The sequence below is a fragment of the Stegodyphus dumicola genome, chromosome 5 (assembly GCF_044657685.1).
Source record: "Stegodyphus dumicola isolate Sdum_Otavi_A_Nest chromosome 5, ASM4465768v1".
NCBI classification, from domain to species: Eukaryota; Metazoa; Arthropoda; class Arachnida; order Araneae; family Eresidae; genus Stegodyphus; species Stegodyphus dumicola.
Window position 1 is genome coordinate 28,657,422 of NC_140772.1, and position 27,891 is coordinate 28,685,312.

At 30.6% G+C, this 27,891-nt stretch overlaps 1 protein-coding gene across 1 annotated transcript in view; it reads right to left on the bottom strand.

The window, feature by feature from the left end:
• Nucleotides 1-27,891, bottom strand: part of Pyroxd1 (pyridine nucleotide-disulfide oxidoreductase domain 1) — a 59,473-nt gene that overhangs the window by 10,432 nt on the left and 21,150 nt on the right. Inside the window, exons 3-11 of the mRNA XM_085816522.1 lie at nucleotides 25,436-25,555; nucleotides 22,926-22,997; nucleotides 19,110-19,166; nucleotides 12,857-12,930; nucleotides 12,570-12,730; nucleotides 8,574-8,656; nucleotides 4,536-4,644; nucleotides 2,700-2,812; nucleotides 1,301-1,423 (exon numbers count right to left, since the gene is read on the bottom strand). Coding sequence (XP_085672648.1) covers nucleotides 1,301-1,423; nucleotides 2,700-2,812; nucleotides 4,536-4,644; nucleotides 8,574-8,656; nucleotides 12,570-12,730; nucleotides 12,857-12,930; nucleotides 19,110-19,166; nucleotides 22,926-22,997; nucleotides 25,436-25,555 — 912 coding nt within the window. The remainder of the gene's footprint in view (nucleotides 1-1,300; nucleotides 1,424-2,699; nucleotides 2,813-4,535; nucleotides 4,645-8,573; nucleotides 8,657-12,569; nucleotides 12,731-12,856; nucleotides 12,931-19,109; nucleotides 19,167-22,925; nucleotides 22,998-25,435; nucleotides 25,556-27,891) is intronic.

The following is a 27,891-nucleotide window of genomic DNA, read 5'->3' on the forward strand; positions in this document are numbered from 1 at the left end:
CATTGGATAACTGCACACTTTTGCTTCTAGCTTTCTTGGCATTAAGATGTTACTTCACTCGCTGATGCTTAAACAGCCTCTGTTAGTAATTGTCCATTCTTCTAAAAATATAATCTGTATAAAATTGTGGGGTGTATAGTGCATCTACAATGATGATGTGCAGTGAAAAAGAAAATGTGTCCCCAAAACTAATTATCATGGAATAAATTATGTGTGGAATTTATGGCTACATCTGTCTCAGAGTGTCATCTTTCTAACTATGCAGTAAAGTCTCTCCAAGTTACTATAATGCAAGGAACCATTGGCAACGCATTGCAGCTTTCTCCAAGTCATCGTATTATATATTAATTTATGCAAATAATATAACAAAATGATTATGTGTCAATATTTTCTAGAAATATGAGTTCTTAAAGGTTCTGTGAATAAGATTTACTTTTTTTAAAGATATTACAACGGTCAATACTTTTCACAGCAATCTGTATACAAATGCTCATCACTTAATCTAATAATATTAGAAATCTTTCCATTTTTACTCATGAACAAATGCAAACATTTCCCTCTTTAATTTATATATAGGTTCTGAATATGATCTCAAACTTTAAATATCTCAGTCAACTTTTTTTCAGTATGAAAGCCACATTTTTTGTACTTTATAATGCATGCAAAATTTCCCTAAATACAACTAAAAGGACCAAAGTCTCATATAAAAAGCTACGTTTCAAAATTTTTACAAAATTGATTTTTTTTTTTAATTTAAAATTGCCAAAATATGAATATTTGTATCATTTCAAACAGTTTTGTACGTGGAAATATACGGCTGTGACATTGGTTGTGAAAATAAGGCCACATAAGGACTTTTGTGAATTAATTTAATTTGCATTAGTGAATTAATTGTTGAGCAGACTAGAGAGATAATAGACTAACAAGCAGAAAGGGGGGAAAAAGCTTGAGAGAATTTGTAATAAATCTTTTTTGATTTAAAATTGTAAATAGTAATAAAATGTGTTTTGTTTGTTTAAATAGAGTTTCCTCTCTGTTGTTTGATTAATAAAAAAGACTTATATTAATTTTGAATGAAAATCCCGAGTTCTAAAAATTAATATTTTTCAATGTAAAATGATGTATCCACTGATATGTAAAACATCAATGTTGCAATGTTTTAATAAAATTCTCAGCATTATTGTCCTTTTTCAAAATTTTAATTTTGAGCCTCAAACAAAAGGCTAATATTTAAAATTTTTATGTAACATTCATAAAATATTTACTTAAAATATATAAAAGAGAAGACATGAAAACATACCTGAAACCAATGCTGAGATAATGGCCACGAAGCAGTGCAGACATCCCCTGCAGCAAAAATATCCTCAACGGAAGTTTTCATCTGATCATCAACCATTATACCCCCATCATTAGCTAAGGAAAACTTAAAATAGTAGAAAGACAAACGATAAATACATTACACAAAGTACATTATAATTTTAAAAAATATAAGACACAATATGAATTTCAGTTATAATTTTTTTATCAATACATGTACATTTTTTACTGAATCAATAAACACATTTTTTTGCCTCAGAAGATACTATAATCACTGCGAAAATTTATATCAACAAAAATTTACTTCTGTAAATTTTAATTGCATACAAATAAATGATTAATTATTGCTGCAAACTAATTTACAATATCATTTAAATTCTGAGAGCATATGTAATTTAAGTGCAAGTATCTAAAAACATGAAAAAAAATTTTTTTAATATAATATTCCAAAAAATTAATCCTAATTTTTTTTTTTTCTTTAAAATTTCTAAGACTATTAATTTGCATTACTGAATAATTGTTGAGAAGGCAGGAGACAGATCTTATCATGGAAAAGTTGCCTCCAAAAAAAAATTTTTTTTTAAATTTCTATGACTAAATTAATTTGCATAGTGAATAATTGTTCAGCAGGCAGGAGACAGATCTTATCAAGAGGAAGTTGCCTCTAAAAAAATTTCTAAGACTAAATTAATTTGCGTTAGTGAATTAATTGTTGAGCAGACTAGAGAGATAATAGACAAACTAGAGAGATAATACACTCACAAGCAGAAAGGGGGGGGAATGCTTGAGAGAATTTGTAATAAATCTTTTTTTGATTTAAAATTGTAAATAGTAATAAAATGTGTTTTGTTTGTTTAAACAGAGTTTCCTCTCTGTTGTTTGATTAATAAAAAAGAATATCCCACCTCACACTGATCAAGAAAAAAAGCTATACCTTTTGCTATAATTTCTGATCTTCTATCAAATACATAACAAATGAAAAATTAACACTCTATTAGCACGAAACTCCCTTCTCAAGCAAATGTTCTTTTGCTCTAAAAATCTATGGCCATTATTCCAACAGAAGATATGATAGAAATATGTCATTAATCTCATTAATCTCAGCAGTAGTGCTCAAATACTGATTTTTTAAGAATATTTAAGAAGAAAAATCAACATACACATGATCATCAAATTTATGCTCTTTTTAAGAAGTAAATCATATTAAAAGCATTAATTATAAATAAATCCACAGCATCAATTTGAAAAGTACAGCATCTAAGCTAAGTATGTCTGTACAACAGCTGTTCACTGACCCTATGGAATATATGAATGAGAATATTTTGTACTCAGGCAGTACCTGACAGAAAATTACACATCTGTATATATTAATGCAAACTAACTTCATTATTCTGCAGCCAGCCTGATACATTGGGCATGACGCCAGTAGCACTAACAATGAAATCACATCCAAATATAGATCCATTAGTCAGTTCTACAAAAACAGGCCACTTATCTGAAAGATAATAAAAAATTTACTTGAATAAAGAAAAATATAAAGCACTATTAGGTAATACAATGGTCATCAAAATTAAAGGATAATGATAGAAATAAAATGTAATAAAAACTATTAATAGAAATTATTAATAGCAATACTTAATGAAATATCATTAATAGATATTTGTACGAAAGCATTAGTTAACATATATTACAATTTTTGGGAGTTAATTATTCACAAAATATTGAAATTAAAACCAAATTTACTGAAATTTGAAAATGATGGAACAATTAAGTCACCTGTGTAAATTTTTTTTTTTTTCATGTGGTCTTTAATATATTTTCTTTAATAGTCATCTCAGACAGATATGCATACCTCACATCTTGACTTCATAGACCTTACAAAGTGTTGTTCAAGTCTTGTAGAATCGCATACTACTCTTCTAAAAGTGCATGTTTCAGCTCCTGGAGGGTCCTGGGAGAAATATGCAAAGTTAAAAGAAGGGCTAGGTCATTCTTTTGAATGACCTAAGGAATCTTCCTAAGGAGAGTGCTCTGACTTCGCCTGTTTAAAACTGCTCATTCTGCTACGAAGCGATATTCTGGTACTGTGAACTTCTCAAATTAATTTTAATCACATAAATTGTTTTCTAGTAAAGCAAAGTCTAACTGGCAGCCCAAGTGTTCCTTCGAGACCTCGAAGTAGTTTTATACTGTCCACGAACATGTTTCCCATAAATTAATTAGTATTATTATGACACAAATTTGAAGAGAAAGTTTAAGATTTTAATGGTTTCAAGTCCTTGCTTACAGATCTCAATAATGGATTTAGACTGATCAGATGAAATAAAAATTTCAAGATATACTGAAAAATCACTTAAAAAAATTATATTTGCACCATTTTAAGCTTCATATGTAGATTACAATATTATCGCTTTAACTTTTTTTTTTTTTTTTTTTTTTTTTTTTTAAAGAACCTGTTATCAAAAATTGCTTCATGGCATTTCTTTTTATTTCAGTTTTTAATGACCAACATACTTAAAAAAAAAATCGTACTTTGAATTCAGATAAATTAAAAACTGGGAGATTTCGAGATTTAAGAAGAGACTAGGAGAAAAAATGAAAAATTCTGAAAGACTAGCAGTGCTGGAATACCTTTTAACATCTTGGTACCATTTATATTCCCCACCAGGCAATATTCTAATGACATATTAATCCTTTGAGCTGGATATTTTAAGAGTTATTCTAATCTAAGTAAGAATTGTTTCAGTGAAACTTTAAGCAATTTGCCATAATCGTTTCAGTTTGATACAATTAAATTATACAGCCACTAAATAAGCAAAATTTTTAGTCCTTGCTTTATAACAGTTTTCAAAATTATTAATATTATAACTGTAGTTTTAATTTGACTATTAGGGTAAAATATTTGGTACAGGATTTCACCCCTTCACAGACACACACACAAAAATTCACATATCTAGAATCGTATAACACTAGTAATAATACGAAGAATAACACTAACATCGTCCAATAAAAATATCTTTTAAATGTAGAGGGGAAAAAAATTACTGCATTTCAGTAAATGATAAATGCATTAAATTAGATCTCAATAACAAGTTTTTATATTATTTCTCGGCATTGAAAAAGAACATCAATATATTAAATTAAAATACACACCATTAAGTGTTCTAATAACAATATTTTCAGTTACTGAGTCATTTATTTCACAAATAAAAACATACTTTCGTCAGTGTCCAATACGTTCACTTTTAATCCCTTATTTAAGAAATCTTGCCTTTCATACATAGCTTTAAGTTCACATTCATATTCAACGTGTACATTGCGAGCTTCCTATCCAATAAAAATCATTTCATTACAATAGATTCAAAAATTTCAAAGTATAATCAATATTGCTATTAAAAAAGTCTAGCCAACATCACAAATTCATATGATTAAAATTTGTTCACACAAAAAATATTCAATTTAATTTTTTTTTTTTTTTTTTTTTTTTTTTAAGCACATAAAACATTTAGCTTCTAATGCAGCTGTTACAGCTGTTAATGATTTTGGAAGAGATTTTCTACTTAAATCTTCTTATTAATATATCAAGACAAAGATTTGGGACTTTTAATACAATCATAGGCTATTATTTTGTTTTGACTAGAATGCAGAATAGGAGATTTATTTGGGAAATGGCTCCTAAAATGTATACATGACTCAAAGGTTACATAAATGCATTTAAATATATATCTGGAAAAATATTCATATCAAGAAATTGTAAAGCCATGTAAAAATTAAGGTTATTTCAAAGAAATGCATTTTAATATATTAAATTGGAAAAAGTAAAAAGCTGACAGTAAAAATGGGGGAAAAAAAAGCCACAAAACCACATTTTAAGACTGTTCCAAAATGGTTAAATATCTCATCCTGAAAGAAAATCTACCAACACAAAGATTCATTGCATCAGAACTGAGAAAGTCCTCAAGCACTGTAAGTAACACCATTCATAAAGATATGATGCTAAAAAAGATGTTTAAATCTAAAGTTCATTTGCTTTAGCTAACACATATTGCAAGTATAAAACACAAACTGTACAAAATTACATGAAAAACACATAATTGATAATAAATGGAAACAGGATAACACTTGACAAAGCATGGGTATATTTAAATAACTGTAATAAAAAATCAATTTTTCTACTGCTCAACTGAAGAAAATGATAGCACAAATGGTTTTGCACAGATATATTCCAACAGGATTCATGCAAGATTTTGTTATGAAGGTAAATTAAAATTTTTAAAAGTCTCAAGTAATGCTAAAACTAATTAACTGTGCTGTCAGCAGAATATTTTAGAACCAGTTTCTGAAGAAATTCCACCCTTACATGGAAAGGACATCAATAAAGTTGACCTTCATTTGGACAAAACTTCTGTCAAACATTTAAGTTAGCTTCCACTTATTTAGCAAATGGAAACTCAGAAACCGAAATAAAATATATCCTGCTTAATGAAACACCTGTAAAATCATCCTACTCTACACCTACGGTTTTTGTACTTTTGGTTTGTTTTAACGAACCTTAAGAAAATGGCATCTAAGAACACTGAATAGACTTCAGAATGCAATCCATGAGCAGTGGGATAAAATGCAATGCTAAGAAAAATTTACTTTCATGAAAAATTTGAGCTATAGCCAAAAATCAAGGATCAAAATCACAACAAGAAAAATGCCCTTTATGCATAAAAATTAATACTCAAAATCATTTTCATAAAGTGCAAACAACCTTTTATATTGTTATGTAAAAGTAAAATAAACAGTTTAGCCTGTTTACTTTTTAATAAACAGAATTAAGTATGTATAAATGTAACTTGAAACATACAAATAAATATTTTCACAGCATTTTAATTAGGAAAATCCAAAAGAATGCTTTTAATCTTTCGGGCACGGGGCTTTCACAGCTGTATGAGCCTTGAAGAGCAGGGTTTCTTGAACCTCATGCTTTCTCAATTCAAGAAATCTCCTCCTATTTGCAACAATGTTCCTTGCACGTAATTGAATGGATTCTCATAGGAGTGCATTTATTTTACAAAAGAAAGGGACAGGTAGGGATTAGAAGTTTTTCCTCATTAAGGGAAAATTTTAAACTACAACTGTTACAAAATCAGACTACTTGGTGATACGCAGAAAGAAATTCTAACTTCTGTTACACAAAGTTACACTCTTTATATTATAGTACATAACTTTCTTTGTTACAAAAATAGTGTTTGAATTCTTAAATAATGATTTTAAATTACATTACAATATTGTGTCTTTACAAATGCTTACAATAATTCATAACTTTATATTAAAATTATGTTAATAAAATTCCTCCAACCATTTTATTATTTTATAGATAGTTTTATTCTTTTAGATTTACAGTCAAAAGTTGTTAATCCGGACTTGTCGGAACTTCGGCGATTCCGGATTATAGATCATCAGTTTAAATCGCGTAAGATGGCATGCAGAAATTCTAAAATTAAAAATATGAAACCGTAATTTATGAAATAAAGAACAATTATAATCTAAAGGGTATCAAAATTTACAAAAAAAAAAAAAAAAAAAAAAAAAAAGCTTAATATTTATTTGTTTACTTTATTAAACATTTCTTTCAATGTAAGTTTTTTAAAATGCTTCGTTTTATGTGATAATACTTTCTCTTTCATTCTACAAACAGACACAATTTCTTGTTCAGTTACAAAGTTCCGCTGTTCAAGTCCCGTTAATTGTTGTGCCGAGAATACAGACTAACTTGTCAATCGAAATTTTTTCGTTTTCACTAACTTCTCTGTCACCTTCTTCATGTCTTTATCCATTTTTTGCAGCAATTCCACTTTTTGTTTGATGGACATTGAAACATACTTTCGTTTTGTACGATCCTTTGGGAGCTCCAGAATCGGAATTTCTATTTGACATAATCGAAAGTTCAAGTTTACTTTTATAAAATTGCTCTTACAGTCTGCAAAAAATAATAAGCTAGATCCAATTCGAAGATTAAGGAAGAACGCAATCATCAACATTAACTGAAATAGATAATTAGATAATTTTAGATTATACCGTCCATTATACATAAAACGCTCACGCGAAAATGTATTTTGAGCTTGCGCACACGCATATGCGCAGTGGTAAATGGTCTTACGTGCACGCGTAAACGCCTATGCGCATGTGTCAACGCGGCACATGCGCAGAAAGTTTTTAGCTTTGAGGTCCAGATTATAGATCATTCCAGATTATGGGTGTCCGAATTAATGACTGTATATGGTCTTCATAACTGTTTTCCAATTTTTCCCCCCAAATGTTAAATTTCCTTACAATTTTCGATTTGTTTAGATATGTTATCAAAAATAACACGAAATTATGTCTATCTGTAAAATTAAACAGAAAGTATTATTAGCACAAAAAACAAAGCAACTTAAACAAATTATTACACTGGAGAAAAATGTTTAATAAAGCATTTTTTTTTTTTTCCAAATTTGGTTTCCTTTAAAGGTCTTAAATGTTTTGTTATTTCATAAGCAACTATTTCAGATTTTTAATTTTATTAGAAGAGAACATACCAGGGCAAAATTTAAAATTAAAATTATGCCAAAAGACTACCTTATTTTATTGAAACTGTTTTCAGGAATTTTTTTTTTTTTCAGCTGTAGAAATTTTGTTTGCTTCTGAAGCATATGCCTGATCACTCACAAAATCAATTTGAGTTTATTCCAAATCTACATCAAACTAAGATTGCATTTTTTGCTTATTTTAAATGTTTACTGAAACTGAAACCAAATTGCATGGCAACTTAATTCCTTATGTGGTAACATTTCTCTGCCACTTACCAATTTTTAGAATCTATTTTTGGCAAATGCATCACTTATTTGCTGACTTTACTTCAGTTTGAAAAATTTACTTTATATTATTTTAATAATACTAACTAACTGTTGATCCCAATGAGCAATGTACTTTTTATGTTTTCATATACAAATGGTTGAAACTTTGGCAATTCTATAGCAATACCTGAACGGTCATATGAAGCGGCATCTACTATAAATAATAGCATTTTCTGTCAGACCTTTATTTTTAGTACTTCATATATATGGCAATTATAAACTGCTATTAAATTTCACAAATTATCATACTCAATAAATTCACAAATTATCTCTATTTTCAAGCATGCCAAAATGTTGCTATAAATAACAGAATATTTTACAATAGAAAAACCCTATACAGTATGAAATTAAAAAGTGAAAAGAGCATTTTACTTTTGTTTTTCCTTTTGTGTTGACATACATTGACCAGTCAGGCCCTAAAGAACTTCCCATGCAGAGACTTCCTTGTGGTGGACCTTTAATAAGTTTGAAATATTTCATAAGATTAAAATTTCATCATAACTTCAGACTTATACATAACAAAAGCAAAACCTTTAATGCTATTTCAAGAAAACAACTTTTAAGAATGTCAAGATTTTGATTTGAATATACAGAAATGCCAAATATTTAGAGTTAGAAATTTTACTATTACAGTTGTTAATGGTAAAATGTGCATACCAGTACAAGCATATTTTTACATCACTACATCCATACATAGCACTAGTTTTTTTAATATATTCATATTTGAAATTAATTTTGAATGAAAAAATTTATTTGAACCCAACTGTGTGTTCTGTCCTAAAAAGTTTTTCTTAATCTCTGAACCTGCAAATTATTTATTAATAACTATTGGTAATTTAAAAGTAGAAATGGAAGACGGATGAATATGCTCATCTTTTGTAGCTCAAATGATAATCACAGTATTTATATCTGTGTACTGTCAGATTTTCATCATTAAAAAAAAAATCCAGAGTTTTTATAGTTTGCCGAATATTGATATCTTAAACCTCATTCCAAAAAATGTCAAAAATTTGAAGTGATAATAAAAAAATTCTAAGAATTGTTAGGTTTCAATCATTTTTATCCAAAACAATTCCACACAGAACAGCTTTATCATAAATATGAAACGAGACTAAAATTATCTAAATACAAATTAGACATTTTTAGACAAACAAGTGATTTTAGAACTAATAAAGCTCTCATTAAACAGAAACCAATGCCACCCTTATCAATCTACAAAAGTGAATATGATAAATAAATAAATGTAAACAATAAATCTTTCTGAATACATATTGAGTTGATACAGTGACAAATTCAGAGAGGTGACAGTAAACATCAAGAAATACAGTAATTACAATGGAACATGCCATAGCAATCCATGATTAGTCAGTGAAAACCACAAATCTAAGCATGTTTTCATACTGAGAAAAAAGAGAAGGTGGCTGTTTATTGATCACTGATTTCATCTATCTGAGGCTCATCATGTCTGAGATAAACAGCACTGCAAAATCCATATGCTGGAGCAGGAGTACAGGCTGCAAGCAAATAAAGGTGGTAGCATCATTGTGATATACACATGTGAAACAATTATCTGTTTCGTTCAAGAACAACATGGTTCACTACAGAAAGGAGGAATATTTCGATATGGATTTGATTGAAAGATAAGTAGATGCTTAGCACAGTGAATGTACCAAGAGCACTATCTAATGAAGAGTTGTCTGTAACACCCCACCTTCACGATGATCATCAGTCAATGACTACAGGAGATAGGTCTTTCCAGGTAGCAACTTGTGATATAGGATAACTGTACAATATGTACACACCTAAAATAGAAAAACTCAGGTTGCAATACACGTGATATCTTTGAACAATCATTTTTCCATCAGCATGGGCTGAACAATTATGTCACACCTGCCTTTTCAAACAACTAATACTTTGTATCCTTTTTCAGGCATTTACCTGCATCACAGACTATGCTGCAAACAAGTCAAGCAAAATGTTTTCATAGTTATGCCTGAATACTTTTTAACCTCTGTTTGGCATTAAACGCTGTGTAAGCATTTTCCTGATTTTCTTTGACTAAATGTAGTTCACAATAGGATATTCCATGACAAACCTTGTTCCTCCCAATGACTACAAAACCCTGTTTGTGGTAACATTTTTACTCCTTACAATATAAGTTCTTCACCCTTTAACTACAGGTAAAATTATATGCGACTACACAACCAAATGCAAAAATTTTCAAAAATTACGATTCTCCAAAATTTCTTTATTCATATTATGTTTAGCTTCAGAGAGGTTGGAAGCATCATAAAAAAAGAAAAGGGTAACATTATATCCTTAAACAATATAACAAAAATTCATAGATATTTGCCTAAACTTATAATCCTATAAACATACTTAAACCACTAGCATATAAACTTAAACTAAATAAAATGTTCTTATAAACTATAAACGATAAAACAGGCTAATATAAAAAGTTTTTTTGACCGTGGTACATTCTAAAACAATGTCCAATACATACACCCAATTTTTCTTCTTCCTTTCCACTGACAGCGAGGCAGCCAATCCACTGAGGCAGTTAGCATAGTGGTCAGGTTGCCCCACTGACGGAATTAACTTGGTCCACATAACACACTTCAGTGAATATTGTGCTCAAGACGAGTGCTGGGGAGTGCAAACAAATGCTGGGTGAATCAATGAATTTGGAATGTGATGGAAGAAGGGTGCAATGCAGGTGAGGAGAACAATTTCAGTTACACATTTACAGAGTTATGATTAGTGCTTTCAATGAGCATCCACAACATAAACAATAAATGGGTAGTTAAAACACAGGTGTAACTGAATCACAATCAGCTGAATAGTGCATTAACTATAAGAGCAACTGACAGAGTGACTGACAGAAAATTAAAAATAATACATTAAATAAAAAAATAATAATACATTAAATAAAAAATCAAAACTAATATACAGAATAAAGCTAAATACATAATTTGAGGTTCACAATTCAAGGAAATAAATATAAACAGAAAAGGCTAACTTAAATTACTACAAGTACAGAACATACGGGGCTGTGCTGGTGACAAAAATGGCAGCTGAATATTATTCCAGCCTGTCTGAGATATTACATGCAATATTTATGCAATCGCATATACGTTTCAAAGCATAGCGATTTTTCGAAGAAACTTCAGCCTACGTATGGATATGGTCCGCTACTGGCTGTCTGAGATGATGTTCTGCAGTCTCTCTGCAAACAAACATATAGTGGTCCGGATCACCTGCCATTCCGCATAAGCACTGGCCGCTTTCACGTCGTCTGAAGTTATGCAGGGAAGTCAGGAAGCCCAGTTAGAAACAATATAACAAAAATTCATAGATATTTGCCTAAACTTATAATCCTATAAACATACTTAAACCACTAGCATATAAACTTAAACTAAATAAAATGTTCTTATAAACTATAAACGATAAAACAGGCTAATATAAAAAGTTTTTTTGACCGTGGTACATTCTAAAACAATGTCCAATACATACACCCAATTTTTCTTTCTTCCTTTCCACCGACAGCAAGGCAGCCAGTCATGAAGCCCAGTTAGATAAAGTGAGGCAAGCCACTTTTTAGAAGCCAACAGACTTTTGGGTAAAATCAGTAGACTCTTCTGCCAGTAGTCTCTGTCTCCACGGATGTTGCCAACACTTCAATAATTCTCTCTCCCGCTTGGCTTTTAAGAACGAGCCCAGAAGAGACATATCATGTGTGTGAATGTGGGGGTCAGTTGCTGCTCTTTTGGATGTTGCATCTGCAATTTCATTACCCAGTATTCCAGCGTGGGCAGGTATCCACTGGAATATGGGCCTATAAAATTTTGTATATTTATTAAGAGTTTTTGTATGGCCCTGATGAATGGACTTTTATTGCACGTGTCTTGAATTGCCTGAAGGCTAAAGGTAAAGTCTGAATAAATATTGGAATAATTATTTTCCAATGCATAGACAAGTGCAGCTTTTAATGTAATCAGTTCAGCCTGAAAAACTGAGTTGTGGTGCCTGAGCTTTTCTTTCCCAGGTCTTTAAGATCTGATTTCCATGTAGAATATAATATCATCGGCCAAGCAATCCTCTGCTTCATTTACGAGATCAAACTGGTTCCATGTTTTGACAAAATTTGTTGTATAATGTTTCTAAACAATTTTTCCAATGACAAGTCCTTTTTTCCTGTTTTTACCAGAAATATATTACATGAATTCAAAATAGAAATGTCTAACATGTAAAAAAAAAAAAAAAAAAAAAGGTAAATTGCTTATTGACAACTGCAATAGTTAAAGAGTTAAAGACCACACATGTTATTGCGATTTTAAAAGAATTTTCATATAAAGATTTTTGACATACCATCTACACTATACTTTATTCTTTTACATACTGGTGATTCTTGCTGTTTGATTTCATTTAAACATGGAAGGAAAAACTGAGCTGCACCTGCATCAAAAAATGTTGCTCCAACTGACCTATCTTTAATTGCCCAAATTATTTCACAATTTTCAATCTCATATCTAATTAAAAAGGAAAAAAATAAACTTTTTAAACTTTTTATAAAAGTAAAATTCATACAGTCTAATAAACACATAAAGTAATACACATAAATAATAATATATGTAAACTAAGACAAACTCACTCACACAAGCTCAGTTGCTATTCCTCCATTGCCAACAATAAGCACACGTCTTGCATTTGACAATTTTTGTTGAAAAATCTAAATAAAAATGAATATGTACCATATGTATGCAATAGTCAATTACACATTAGAAAATAAAATTTGATTATTGTTACATAACAGTTAATGATGACAATGTTATTAAAATTAAATGACAAAAAATTAAAGGATTAATAAAATTAAAAATTAAAGGCTATATAACTTAAACATATGTTAATACAACTATGGTGATATTAATGTAGTTTAAGCACACTGAATTTCATTTTCAGTTTTGATATTTTTATTGTGTTGCATCAATCAATAATCCTCAAGGTGTTAGCAACAAAAATATGCATAACTAACAAATTATGATACTATCTTGATTAATTTTTGAAAATGGCTTAAATCAGCAGTGTATACATTATTTTATTATTGGCTATATAGTGATTATGATGAAGTATTTAAAAGCTATTTGTCTAGGGAAAAAAATGGCTTCTTATAGTAATTTCTGAAATAAAAATACATTGTGTTTATGTTATAAGGAAAAATTTTATATAAAGTAACTTCAGCTAGTATAAAGTAACTTCAGCTAGTACATTTTACCAAGATTCAAATTCTACTAAAGCTGTTTTCTTACCTTTAGTCACTGCTAAGCAAAGTATATTAAACATTATAATAATATGTATATGACAAGTATTACAATGTGAAATTCATAATGCTAAAGATTAAAAAAAACTTAAAATTTGCTTATTTTGTGGTTTACACACTTTAAATTACACAGCTTAAATTTTTAAATTACACAAAAACAAATTAATAATTACACAGCTTTTTAATCATTCACCAAAAGATTTTCTATTGTTATTCATGGCATTTTCTTATGAAATTTTTAAACAAATTTTAAACTCAATAAATTTGATAATTTAATATACACATAACAACTACATAGAACAATTAATTGACTTTAAAAACATTTACCTTTTCACAATTTAATAATTACTTCCTTCAAACTGAATTCTTAAAATATATAAAATTTCCAAACATGGAAAACGGTTATTACCAGTCTTAGATAAATCAATGGCGGATATTTCAAAGTTCTCGTCAATTCTTTAAATATTATTTTACATTTTAAATTCTTACTTTTTCTTTTCAAATAATTACTTTTATCAAAGGAAATCTAAAAGATATATTTTCACTGCAGCCTGTTCTTCCACAGCTAATTCTTTATGAACAATTACATATTTACATAAAAAACTAAATGCTAAAGATAATTTAATATACACTAAACACTAAATTTATATTATACATTATAAAAATGTATTTATCATATCAAATTATATAACCTATAATATTCAAAAGTAATTATATGGTCTACTTTTTCACGATTTTATTGTCTGATCCTCAATATGCACAGTTTTAAAAGTTAATAAACTCTTATATATACATATTAAGAACTTTAAGATTTACAAATATTACAACAATTTATCTCATACATTTTGAATCATAAAATATACAGGGTGTGACAGAATTGATTATCACAACTTTAAAGGAACAGAATGCAAAAGTAAGAATTTTCTTAATGGAAAACATGATCACAAGCCAAGTGGTTTGTTGCAAGGGGGTGCTTGCTGGTGCATATATAAAATGGCAGCATTTCAAACACATCCCCATTTGCAAATTGTATACTGCTTCTAATGCTGAGGAGGAAGATATGCATTTGAAGTATGAAGCTGCAAACTGCTAATCATCTAGTTGTTTACCCACAGCATTTTCCAAATTAAGTAGTTTCCAGTAGGAGAACATTTCAGCATCTGCAGAAAACTGCATGAAACTAGATCATTCCTCGTTTACAGACATGAGGTTGATGATATATCATGGAACAGCTACACCTCCAAGTTGGATAAAGGCAATCCTAAGCAATGTAAAAGATCAGCCAAAAATAAGCACTTGAGCAGCAGGATGTTCCCATAGTGCAGGTTAGGTGATGGTATGACATACAGTGGTTGGACAAAAATATGGAAACACCTTGTGAAATGCATGTTTGAAAAGAAAGATTGATTTTAATGAAATATGTAGGTGGTGCTGGCAGTTTTGACTACTGATGCCACCTATACAACTTCGTAAATGTGGTAAACAGTTCAGTTGTTGTCGGAGTACAGTTATGTGAGGTTGTCATTGCATTATGTCAGAGTTAAGAGACTTCGAACGTGGGCAAAGTGTTGGAGCACGTATGGTAGGTGCTTCCGTATGCAAGGTAGCCGAGGTGTTTAGTGTTTCAAGAGGTACTGTATCGAAGATTTATTCCGCATATTTGAAAAGCGAAAAAACGTCATCTGCTAAATCACAGCGCGGATGAAAGTGTGTCCTGAGTGATCGTGACAGACGATCATTAAGGGCAATTGTGACGAAAAATAAGAAGACCACAGCTGCAAAAGTTACTGCTGAAATGAATGTTGTGTTACCGAACCCTGTGAGTACCAAAACAATTAGAAGGGAGCTTCATAAACAGGGAATGGCTGGCCGTGTTGCAATCGAGAAGCCACTCATCATTGATGCTAATGCCCGTAACAGGAAAAGGTGGTGTTTAAGCCATAAAGCCTGGACTATAGAGCAGTGGAAGCGAGTAATATGGTCTGACGAGTCTTCTTTCACATTGTTTCCCACTTCCGGCCGAGTTTACGTCTGGAGAACGCCATCTGAAGCCTATAATACAGACTGCTTGTTGCCAAGAGTGAAACATGGCGGGGGTTCTGTTACGGTTTGGGCAGCCATATCGTGGTTCTCTGCTAGCCCCATGATAACTGTGTCAGAGCACATGACTGCCAAGACTTATGTGAACATTTTGGCCGATCAAGTTCATCCCATGGTACAAACTTTGTTCCCCGATGGTGATGGTGTCTTCCAAGACGACAAAGCCCCTGTTCACACACCTCACATTGTCCAGGACTGGTTTTCTGAGCACGAGGATGAGTTGTCCCATCTCCCCTGGCCACCACAGTCACCAGACCTAAATATTATCGAACCTTTATGGTCTACATTGGAACGGAAAGTGCATTCTCGTTATCCACTGCCAACATCGTTATCTGAACTTGCCACCGTTTTGCAGGAAGAATGGTATAATATTCCCTTGGCAAACATACAGGAACTGTATTTATCCATTCCGAGAAGACTGCAAGCTGTTTTGGATGCCAACGGGTTTCCTACACCATATTAAGCAAAGAAACATGTTTTTTTAAAGGTGTTTCCATATTTTTGTTCAACCCCTGTATATTTCAGAAAGAATAATTACACCCTTGCCATAATGGAAAGCATCTTACCATCTCCATGAAGTCCAAGGTTTAGTAGAAATGGATCCCCCCCCCAATGTGATACCTGCCCATTGGTTCCTGCAAAAATACACCTGGTTGGTTCCTGCAATGCAGTCAGATTTTGCAGTATCTGTTCAGTTATGAACATGATGAAGCAACATTCAAATGTGATGACATGTTTAGTATGCATAATGTTCACTGGTCGGCATTGCAAATTTTCATGCAACACAATTATGCTGCAGCTATCATTTTTCTATTAATGAATGGGCAACGTCATTTGCGATCACTTAAATGACCTGTATCGTCACCTCAATGGAAATTCAATTCGAAACACCTCAATGGAACCAAGTAATATATTTCCTTTCAGTTAAGTTCTGCCTGATTTTTTAAGAATTTATTGGAACTGATTCTAACAAATGTTTATGCACGCAAGTTATTTCAATAAGATAAAATGCAGGTCCATAATATGATATGACGAAAATGCAGACCTACCCGAATCTTCAGTTTCTGAACTGATGGATTACGTGTAGTGAACCTATATTTTCACTCTACATTTGTCCTATATGAATTTATTTTCAGGAGCTATCTGAAAAATCTTGTTTTAAAAATGCATACTGACTTTATTGAAGACTCTGTTGCCAGAATTAGTGTTGTTACTGAAGAAATACATTACATGATAACATCCTTTTAACAGTATTCTAGTTCCTCCATCATTAACTCATGTACTGCCTTTAATTACTGTTCTTTTGAACAATTCTTGTAAATAGCAAACACTATTTCTTGTTAATTTAATCAAAGGTTACCTTAATAAAATGATTAAAATGACTTTTTGTTCTTCATGCTCTTTGCACTTACAGCATTTTCACATTAATATTTCATATTCCATCTCACGTGTACTATGACAATTGTTACTTTAGCCATTTTTTATCATCAATTAAAATTGTGACCATTAGTTCTATTATACCTGTATATAAACTTAAAATAATTAAGAATATACAATGTAACACTTATATACTGGAATATGAAGTTGATAAATTTAAATTTATTATATGAAACATACTTTTAGCTATAAAAATTACACGGTTAAAATGCATAAAAAATATTTAAATTTATTAGACTTTAAAATGTGGACTATGCATGTCATAAACAGGTTACAAAAATGAAACAATAGTAACTTCTTAATATTAATAGCTCCCTCGATATAAAGGGGTTGAAGAATAACATGAAAATTAAGCAAAAATCAAAGCTGTAATTTGTTATAGTAGTATCACTTAGGAATATGTGTACAAGAGAAGAAAGAAAATTGGAATTTTGCACCTAATGGAGTTTCAAGAAGCAAACTTCCCTTTCTGGAAAACAGGATTCTTCAATCTGACAGCTCCATTTTTCTATAATGCTGTCGCTCTGCATTTAATAGGACTGATTACTTAAAATATATTATATTTTAAAATTAAGCATATATTTAAAATATGCAATATGCATGTTTGGCATACATAAAAACAGTTTCCTAAATAAAAAGAGTTAAACAGCAATAAGAAAAATTATGAAAAAACTAAAAATTTATAATTTGTTACTGGGCCACTAAGGGATAATAAGTTGCTTGGTGTCACTGCTTCTATCTTGGGGCCTTTCAAAAGTAACTTAATCTGCATTAGAATTTCCATCTTTGAAAGATAGACAATATTCTGACATTCTACAATATTCAATCTAGAGTATTTTATCTAATTTTTAACTTCATTTTTAACACGTGTGCCAATTAATTTTTAAACATTAGAAAGGCCTCACTGCCTTTCTGTTGCTATTTAAAGTTGGCAGAAACAATACGCATCACTCGGTATAGCATGCTTGTTCAACAAAAAGGGTCCCAATTCTGATCTATTACATGCCATAAAATATAAAAATCTTAAAGCTTTCAGGTTTTATATTACACTAAAAAAAGGAGCCCCCCTTTTTTTTCTTTTAAAAGTATCTGGGCTACAAATATTTAAAAACAGCATATCTTCAGAATTTCTGATAGACAGCCTCACACGCTGGAGACAAAAACATTTTATTCCACACAGTATGTTGTCATTGCTCAGTTTGAAATCAGAGTTTCTTAATCCTCCCCCCAAAAAAAGAAAAAAAAAGTTAGTTTAAAAAATATGAAACAGATAATAAAATAAATTCGAGATTCGGGTGTCTATATTCAGGTGGAGGACTATGTTATTCAAAATTTGGTGGCTCTAGGTATCGTTTTTTTTTTTTTCACAATGCGAGAAACATGCATACATTCATGCAGATTCTTTATTAGTTAATTTCTTTAAATATAATACAGGGAGATAATATTTGGCGGCAACAATTTGAAAAGTGATACAGACATTTATAGCGATTCAATGTGAAATGCCACTTCCAGACTAGCTCTTCTGGGGTAATGCCACCTTTGGGCTAATAAGTAGCTAAACTTGAATTTCTATCTAACTAATCTTGCTATTCATCTTAAAAATGAATGTTGGGCTATCTGTAACAATGAGAACACTTCAATCTTACTGGAAACACAGCTTATACTTTAACAAACTCACACAAAATTTCAAAAAACTTTATAAAGCATTTTATTCAATCAAAGTGGTCTGTTACCTGAATTTGAAACAACAAAAAACGTATACTCATTTTAAGGTTTTTAAATAATTTGTTTCAATAATTTTTAACAAAATATCAACATTTAAATTTCACATCATTATACACAGATGTTATCTGGTAACGATACAAATCCTGAAAGAGAAATATGCATCACACTACTTTCGCAAATGTAACACATGCATTGCTAATACTTGAAACATCAATATAGCTTAGTAATCTAAGGTAACTCCATTAGTTAAAAGGATGATACTTTATGATAAACATAAAAAATATGTAATATTAATGACAATTAAAAATATGTAATATTAATGTACTTACTTCTATTGTTTCCGTATCTCTGATTCCTATTACGTAAGGGAAATCTTTGGTAATCACCTACAATTGTGAAGAATATATGACATTTAATTCATAAAATTATTATGTATACCTTAAACTGTTTATGAATTTGATACTTTAGATGAACTATTTAAAGTTTTACATCAACAAATAAATATGCACAGATTATGAAAAATATAAGAATTTTTTAAATAATAGGTTTTTCACTGAAATTCAATTATTTATTTCTGTGATTTTCCATGATCAAATGCGACAATTTTCCTGACCAAAAATAATGAGATAGTTATTATATCAAATATGATTAACTGCATAATTTTATGCATTTACTGCAAAATAATTAAGAATCATACAAAATTCTATTTTACACATTAATGTAAAGAAAATTAGAGAATTATACAGGAAATATGCATTTAAGCCACTCAAATCAGCAGGTAAGATTTTAAAAAAGAAATACCTAATTCTGGAGGGAGGAAAAAAGCTAATTATTTTTTGGGGGAAAAATAATTACTTTCTGATCACCCCTTACCTATAGTAGAAATGACATATTTTTTGGAACATTTTTTAATATGCATGCAAAAATATCCAACTCGCACACCCAGGAATTTACATGCTTTATATTAACTGTCATTTCTCTTAAAAGTATATCAGCTGGATAAATGTAAATTTTGCCCATACAGACTTTTACTATTTCTCATATTCCTTCATTCAGGAAAAGAACAGTACCTATGAGCCACTAACAGAACCAAATATATTACCTTTTGAAAATAAGTTGGCAAGATTTAGCAGGGGTGTGGATAATTAGAAAAAAAAACAAAACTTGTAATACAGCAATATTCAAAATAAATACAGTACAAAGTCCGAAATCTGGATCTTCAATATCTAGACATCCCAACAACAGGACCTTGTAACTGAACATGAAATTTTGTCTATCTGTAAAATTGAAGAGAAAGCATTCACACAGAAAACAAAGTAACTTATACAAATTGTACTAAAAGAAATGTTTCATAAAGCAAACAAATATTGAAGTTTTTCTTTCATAAATTCTGAATCCCTTAAGATCTTAAATGCTTCCTTATTTCATAAAAAAAACTATTTTGGAGTCTTAATTTTATAATTTCTACATGCCATCTATATTTAAACTGATGTTCTAAAATACAGAAAATTTTCAAATTTGAAATAGCCAAAATCTAGATGAGACCACAGCTTGGACTTTGTACAGTAATACTCTTACGATGTTTCAAAATAAAACTGAATTACACTAGATTGTAAAAGTTTTGATTATTTATTACAGTCAAAAGTCGTTAATTCGGACACCCATAATCCGGAATGATCTATAATCCAGACCTCAAAGCTACAAACTTTCTGCGCATGCGTCGCTTTGACGCATGCGCGTAAGACCTTTACGGCTGCGAATATGCTTGTGAACGTGCGCAAAATACGTTTACGAGTGTGCGTTTAATGTATAACGGATGGTATAAGCTAAGCTAAAATTATCTAATTATCTATTTCAGTTAATGTTGCAGATTGCGTTGTTCCTTAATCTTCGAATTGGATCGGGCTTATTATTTTTTGCAGACTGTTAGAGCAATTTTATAAAAGTAAGCTTGAATTTTCGATTATGTCAAATAGAATTTCTGATATATATTTATTAATATGTAAAGGATCTACAAAGCGAAAGTATGTTTCAAAGTTCATTAAACAAAAAGTGGAATTGCTACAAAAAATGGATAAAGGCATATCCTTTGTTTATCTAAACTTTAACGCTTGTTTATCTTTAACGCCTCGGCGGGCGCGTAATGAATTGGAAGTTGATCTATCAGCACTATCCTTATCTTCAGGGCAGATGTTTTTATTTTATTTGGATTATAATTCCTTACTAAATGTAGTATTTCGTCTCAATGTACTCCCTCTTTAATATGATTTAAATCAAATTCTTCATCATTCGCTTCCAACAGCGAAGAAAGTGACAGAGATTATTGAAAACGAAAAAATTTCGATTGACAAATTAGTCGGTAGACACAGCAATTATAGGACTTGAACAGCGGAACTTTGTAACTGAACAAAAAATTATGTCTGTTTATAGAATTAAAGAGAATGTATTATCACATAAAAAATGAAGCTACTTAAACAACTTACATTGAAAGAAATGTTTAATAAAGTAAACAAATAAATATTAAGCTCTTTTTTTTTTTTTTTTTTTTTTTTTGTAAATTTTTATACCCTTTAGATCATAATTGTTCTTTATTTCATAAATTACGGTTTCATATTTTTAATTTTATAATTTCTGCATGCCATCTTACCAGATTTTAACTGATGATCTATAATCCGGAAAAATCGATAATCCGGAATCGCCGAAGTCCTGACGAGTCCGGATTAATGACTTTTGACTGTATAACAGTCCATTACAATATTTTTAAGAATAATTACATTTATGAAGAAAGTGCTGATAGAACATTAACATTTTTTAAGAAAAGAATTAGCATCAGCTCCTTAACAGGTGAAAAGGAAAGCCATAAGTTAATAAAATTAAACAAGCTGAGTAGTACATTGTACAAGAAAAATAAAGATCAAATTACTTTTTTTTTATTTTAAGATTGGCAATTTTTGTTAATTTGTAATTATTTAAGACAGGAATTTTTTATTACTTGTACGGACTGAGCTATGCTTTTTAAATTTCCTGGAATTTTTGAAAAAGTTTGCGATTTGTTCTTATATTTCAACAAAAAAAAAAAAAAAAAAAAAAAAAAAAAAAAATTATACGTTCTCTGACTTAGCATTTTTCTTTTTTTAACTCAGCATTTTTCATTTCTTTCACTTTCTAAGATCTTTCAAATAAACAGCAAACCTGTATACAGGGTGTAACGAAACTTGAGGTCATATATTTAATCACTTAACTATTTCATTTTCCTGTCATATTGTGACCAAAAATAAGCATAGTTTTATACACAATTTTACATTCTAATTGATTACATGAATTCAAATCAGCAGTCAAAACTATAACAAGTATTACATTTATTAATTTAAGGTAATTTTTAATTATGCCAAAATTAGGAATTTTTACTTTTTTTTACTTTTTTTTTTTTTTTTTACAAAACTGCAGAACTAGAAAGAACACTTTACAAGAGATAAATGTGAAAGATGTAAATTCACTGTGAGAGGGAATCGTAGCGGTGGTGTAGGAGGATTACTAGCATCCATTTCACAAAAGTTCTTAACTTTAATTACATTATCTGAACTTTCCAATTCCTTGACATCACTAGAGAATTCTGATAAAGAGCTCTCAGGACTACCAGAATCATTTATAGAAAATTCAGATTTGCTATCTATTATATTCTGTTAAGAGCCATTTACTGTCACCTATCTTCTTTATTTCATGACAAAACTGGGAAGAAATACTACTCGCAGAACCTAATACACTGAACAAATGCAAACAAACTCATTATATTTCTCCACAAAGCGGTAAAACCATGGCGTGCTGGGCATCTTCTAAAGTGTATGCCAAGCCCTTCATCGTTAATTGTGATGCATGTATGAACGTAATCATTCATTTCAAGAACTTTTGTAAGCAGCAAACATTACTTCTTGTAAATATTTATGACAGAAATAACTTTTTGTCTCCACGTTCTTTGTACTTAATGTGTTTCCATGTTCATATTTCACTACACACTGTATTACCGAAAATCTGTTACTTTTGCCATGCTGCATCATATGCACCTTATATACTGAATTAAAATTGAAGATAAAAATAAAAAACTAAATTTTAAAATACAGATTCCTTACAGGTTCCAAATTCCTTACCTTAGGCACAGCTCCAGCACAAATACATAGCTTATGATAAAAGACACTTTGCTTATTGGACAGCAAAATTTCCTAGAATAAGATTTATAATATTAAAAAAGAAAGTAAAGTATTACCTACATAATTTACATATAAGATTTAATTTTTAAAAAAATGTTTATTATGCATCACATCATGTCTTTCTTGACAAAATATACACCAACAAATTTAATTTACATAAATAAAAAAAAATGGGTAAAAATATATTTATGGGTGCTCCTTGGCGAAACTTGGAAATTTTTGGCAGTACATGGACACCGAGTTTGTGCAATTTATTGATTTTTTATTTTGGCAAATATCGCCCGTACACAAAGCCAAAATAACAAATCAAGGAATTGCACAAACTCAGTATCCATGTACACATCAACCTATTTTCACTTAAAAAAACACCAGAGAATTGCACAAACTTGGCATTGCGCACTCCCTTGACTTTGTCCATGTACACATCGATCTATTTTCACTTAAAAAAGTCTAAGGAGCAGCCAATGCTACACTTTAGTCAAACAAAAAATATATAATCTCAGTAAACTACATTTTAAATCAAACAATGAAATAACATAAAAAAGGAAATTCATCTTAGCATTACACAAAGGAAATATCCACTTACCTTATTTAGAAATTTCCGTGTATTCAGTCAAACAAAATTCCTTAACAGTATGCAAAAAAATATAAAAACTTCCTAAAATTATCTGAACTAGAATCTGCATACTGGTGTCACCACATAAATTCACAAAAATAAGAGTAAAAAATATCCTCATTATGGCCGACGTTATCCTCCGACGTTCAACCACACACATTTCCTTCCTACAAACAGGACACTTATAATGGCTACTAAGTAAATCTTTCATTTACACACCCATCAATTAATGCACTTTTCCCCTTTCATTCCAAATTGTACAGAAATTCAAATTAATCTTACAACATTCAGCCATTCTACCATCTAAACCAGAAAACCAGCAATGTACTTCCTAACAAACACACACCATAAGCCCTTACAAATCTTTTCCCATCATTCAAAGTCACTGCAATCATGCAACCAATTACATCATAATAGGGTTTTTATAACATCCAACTACTCAGACTACCAAAAATGAAACAACAACATTGTGATAATCCAAGGGGCACTCTTCAATATACTCTAACGAAAAAAATGATATAATCATAAACTGTAATCTTTTATTTCACATAAAGTACATTAAATTATATAAAAGTACCACATTTTACAACCATTGGGTTATCCACAATGGTTGATATATATCCTTACGGGTTAAAAGGACTGACATTAAAAGGAACTCATTGTGACTTGAGGTTTCAATGGAAAAAGTAAATTAAAAATCAAAAATTGTAATAAATAACTAAATTGTAATAATTTAATTTCAATTTGGTGCTACAAGGAAAAAAGTCTGAAGTATAAGAGATTTCTTTTGAAGTGAGTTTTCATTCCTTTATAAATTTTGTGACATATGAGTTATTAAACATAAAGTAGTGACCTATCAGGGCTGGAATGTTTTTGTTTGATTTCTATAAAATTCAGTATCTCCAATTCACACAGTTTTATTATTTCCTTCATTTTCAACAAATGTTGAATTTATGTATAGAGCTTACAAAATTAGAATAAGATATATGCAAACAAAAACTAATAAGCACTGTAAAATAAACCAATGACATTAGCTTCTTTTTTTTTTTCCTCGTGTCATAATTATGTAACTAAGCAGAAGGAGTCAATAAAAAGTTAATTTCTTGCAAGGGTTGACTGTCAAAGAAATTTGGAGAGCCTCGCATTAAACAAAACAATTACATGTTTACATGCTGTTTATTAATTACTTAAAACAATTACATTTCTAAAGTTATATACTACAAATAGCTTTAGAACTTTGCTTATTGTTAAAGCATTTCTTTCTAACTCTCATACATATACATTACTACCGGTACTAAAAACAAAAATTGCAACAGTAAAATTCTGAATTAACATATTCACTGTAATCATCTATTAACATTTCTGCAAATTGTACTTTTTTAAAAACAAAAATTTATTAAATATTTTATCAGATGGTAATGATACATATTATTTTTTTATTTAAAAAGAAATGCATAATCTTCCTGCTATTTCCTGTTAACAGGGATTTCAATAGTCATTCATAGATTCAGAAATTTTAAAAATTTGGTTTAGTGTACTAATAACAAATTAATAAATATTTATTACTGCTTATATATTTCACACTTCATAGCAATAAGACATACTTTTATTACAAAATGTGATCTCTCTCAAAAATATTAAGCTGGAAGTTTATGGGCCAGAAGGCATTTTTTTTTTTTTTTTTTTTTTTTTTTTTTTTTTTTTTTTAATATTACAACTGAATACAAATACTCTAAATCTGTCATAGCAATAATAATTTCCTTACAATACAAAAATAGCATTAACTAACTAAAAACACCTAAAGTATTAAAAAAGTCTGAAATCTTTAAATTACATGTTTAGATGAATTGATTCCTGTGGCTTCTGCTATAATCACTTGACAATTTGAATGGCGATTTTCGAGACAAGAATACGACTCTTCTTCAACATCAAATTCAGTCAATCTCTCAGATATCTGAAAATAAATTATAACTCTTCAGTTTAAACTGTTAATTTTTATACTGTAAAACTAGAAACGAATGGCTTTTAGAATATAAGTATGCCATACTTTAAGACAATTATACCATTTCATTTTTATAAAATGCTTAATACTTTTTCTGTTTTGTGAGAAATCCAAAAATATTTTATAAGTTTTACATAAAAAGAGTGAGTGAGTGAGAGATTATGGCGCAAAACCAAAGATGATTATAGTGCGCCAAACACGTGATGGGGTGAGTACAATTGATGAAATTAAAATACAATAAATAAAAACAAGTAGACAAATGTATCAAATCCAGAGGATGAAGTCATATAAACACAAGTTAAAACCACACATTTAAAATTCAAGATACAATCTTTAAAACAAATTACATTAGGTGATAAAAGCCAGTTTCTTTCAAATAATAAAATAAATTACAATTGACCTCTCTTCCGATTAAACGGTCGAGAGGTAAGTCACAGCTATTAAAATATTTCTGGTGAAGACTATTAAAACATGGACACTCAATTAAAATATGACGAACAGATAAACAAACATTACAATTAAAACAAACAGGCTCATTTTCAGCTTTGAGAAGATAGTTATGTGTGACTCTAGTGTGACCAATTCTGAGGCGAGTCAAAAGAACTTCCTCCTTATGATTTTTGGTTGATTCCCAATGCTCAATTCTAGGTTTTACATGTCTTAACTTGTTTTGAAGCTGAACATCCCAAATTTGCTGCCATTTTTTCCGGACTTTTCCCTTGATGACACAGCAGATATCTCTAAAAGGGATAAGGCGACTAGTCAGTTCATCAGCAGATTTGGCTGCAATATCTGCAAGCTCATTTCCCTTTATTCCAGCATGTCCAGGAACCCAGCAGTACAGGACTTCATATCCGCGAATCGTTAAATTTATATGAATTTTCAGGACATCTACTACCACAGGATTCTGAGTGTTGGGAAAAGCTTCCAAAGATTTAAGAGCACTATACGAGTCTGTATAAACTATGAACTTCTTGTGGCAGAGCTTCGAGATGTACAAAAGAGCATAATATATTGCAGTTAGTTCAGATGTTAGGACTGAGCAAGCATGGTGTAGGCATCTGCCCTCAATGTAATCTTCAAATACAAAAGCCATCCCGACATGATCATTTGACTTTGATCCGTCTGTGTATATCGGATAATAACTGCTATATCTGTGCCTGTGCTCAGCGAAAAGTTCTCTGTAAACGATCTCGTTAGTGCTCGCCTTCACGTGATGTTTGAAAACATCAAGGAGCTGAATCCGTGAATTTTTCCAAGGTGGAATTTCAAAATCCTGTACTGCTTGGGGGTGCATATCAGAGAGGGAAAATTTCTCAATGACAGGGCGAACTCTTAAAGGAAAAGTAGGAACAGAGGATGGATGTGTTTCAAATAGTGTGTTACATTCATTATCAAGTAAGCACAGCTTATTGGGATGTTCAGGTTGGGATAAAATATTAAAATATTGTAAAAGGGACAATTGCTCACACCTCAGATAAAGTGATGGTTCGTTAGAGTCAACATATAGGCTGTGTACAGGAGAAGTCCTGAAAGCTCCTGAGCAAATCCGCAAACCCTGATGGTGAACAGGATCCAGTTTTAACAAAACAGATGAGCGAGCGGATCCATAAACAGCTGAGCCATAGTCCAGTCTAGAGCGGATAAGCGCTCTGTAAATGCGAAGCATGGAGCAACGCTCTGCACCCCAGGAGGTGTTCGCCAACACTTTTAAAATATTTAGTGTTTTGAAACACTTCTTTCTCAGGTTTAAAACATGAGAAAGGAAAGTCAATTTCTGGTCGAACGTCACTCCTAAAAATTTTACTTCGGGCGCAACTGGAATAATCGTACCATTTAGATATAACTCAGGTTCAGGATGGAGACCTCGCTTCCTACAAAAGTGCACGCACACAGTTTTCTGTTTCGAAAAAGTAAATCCCTGTTTGTCTGACCATTCTTGGATCTTATTCAGAGCCATCTGCAATTGCATCTCTATGTATCTCATGTCTGCTCCTCGACAGCTAATCTGTAAATCATCTACATATAGTGATCCCAAGATGGTGGGTGGAAGTTCTTTTAATACAGAATTTATTTTTAAACTGAAAAGCGTTACACTAAGCACACAGCCTTGAGGCACACCCTCTTCCTGTTGAAAAACATCCGAAAAAACAGAGCCAATCCTTACTTGAAAAGTTCTAGCGTTCAAGAAATTCTGTATGAAAATTGGTAGGTTGCCGCGCAAGCCACTCTCGTGAAGATCCCGGAGTATACCGTATCTCCATGCCTTATCATAAGCTTTCTCAATG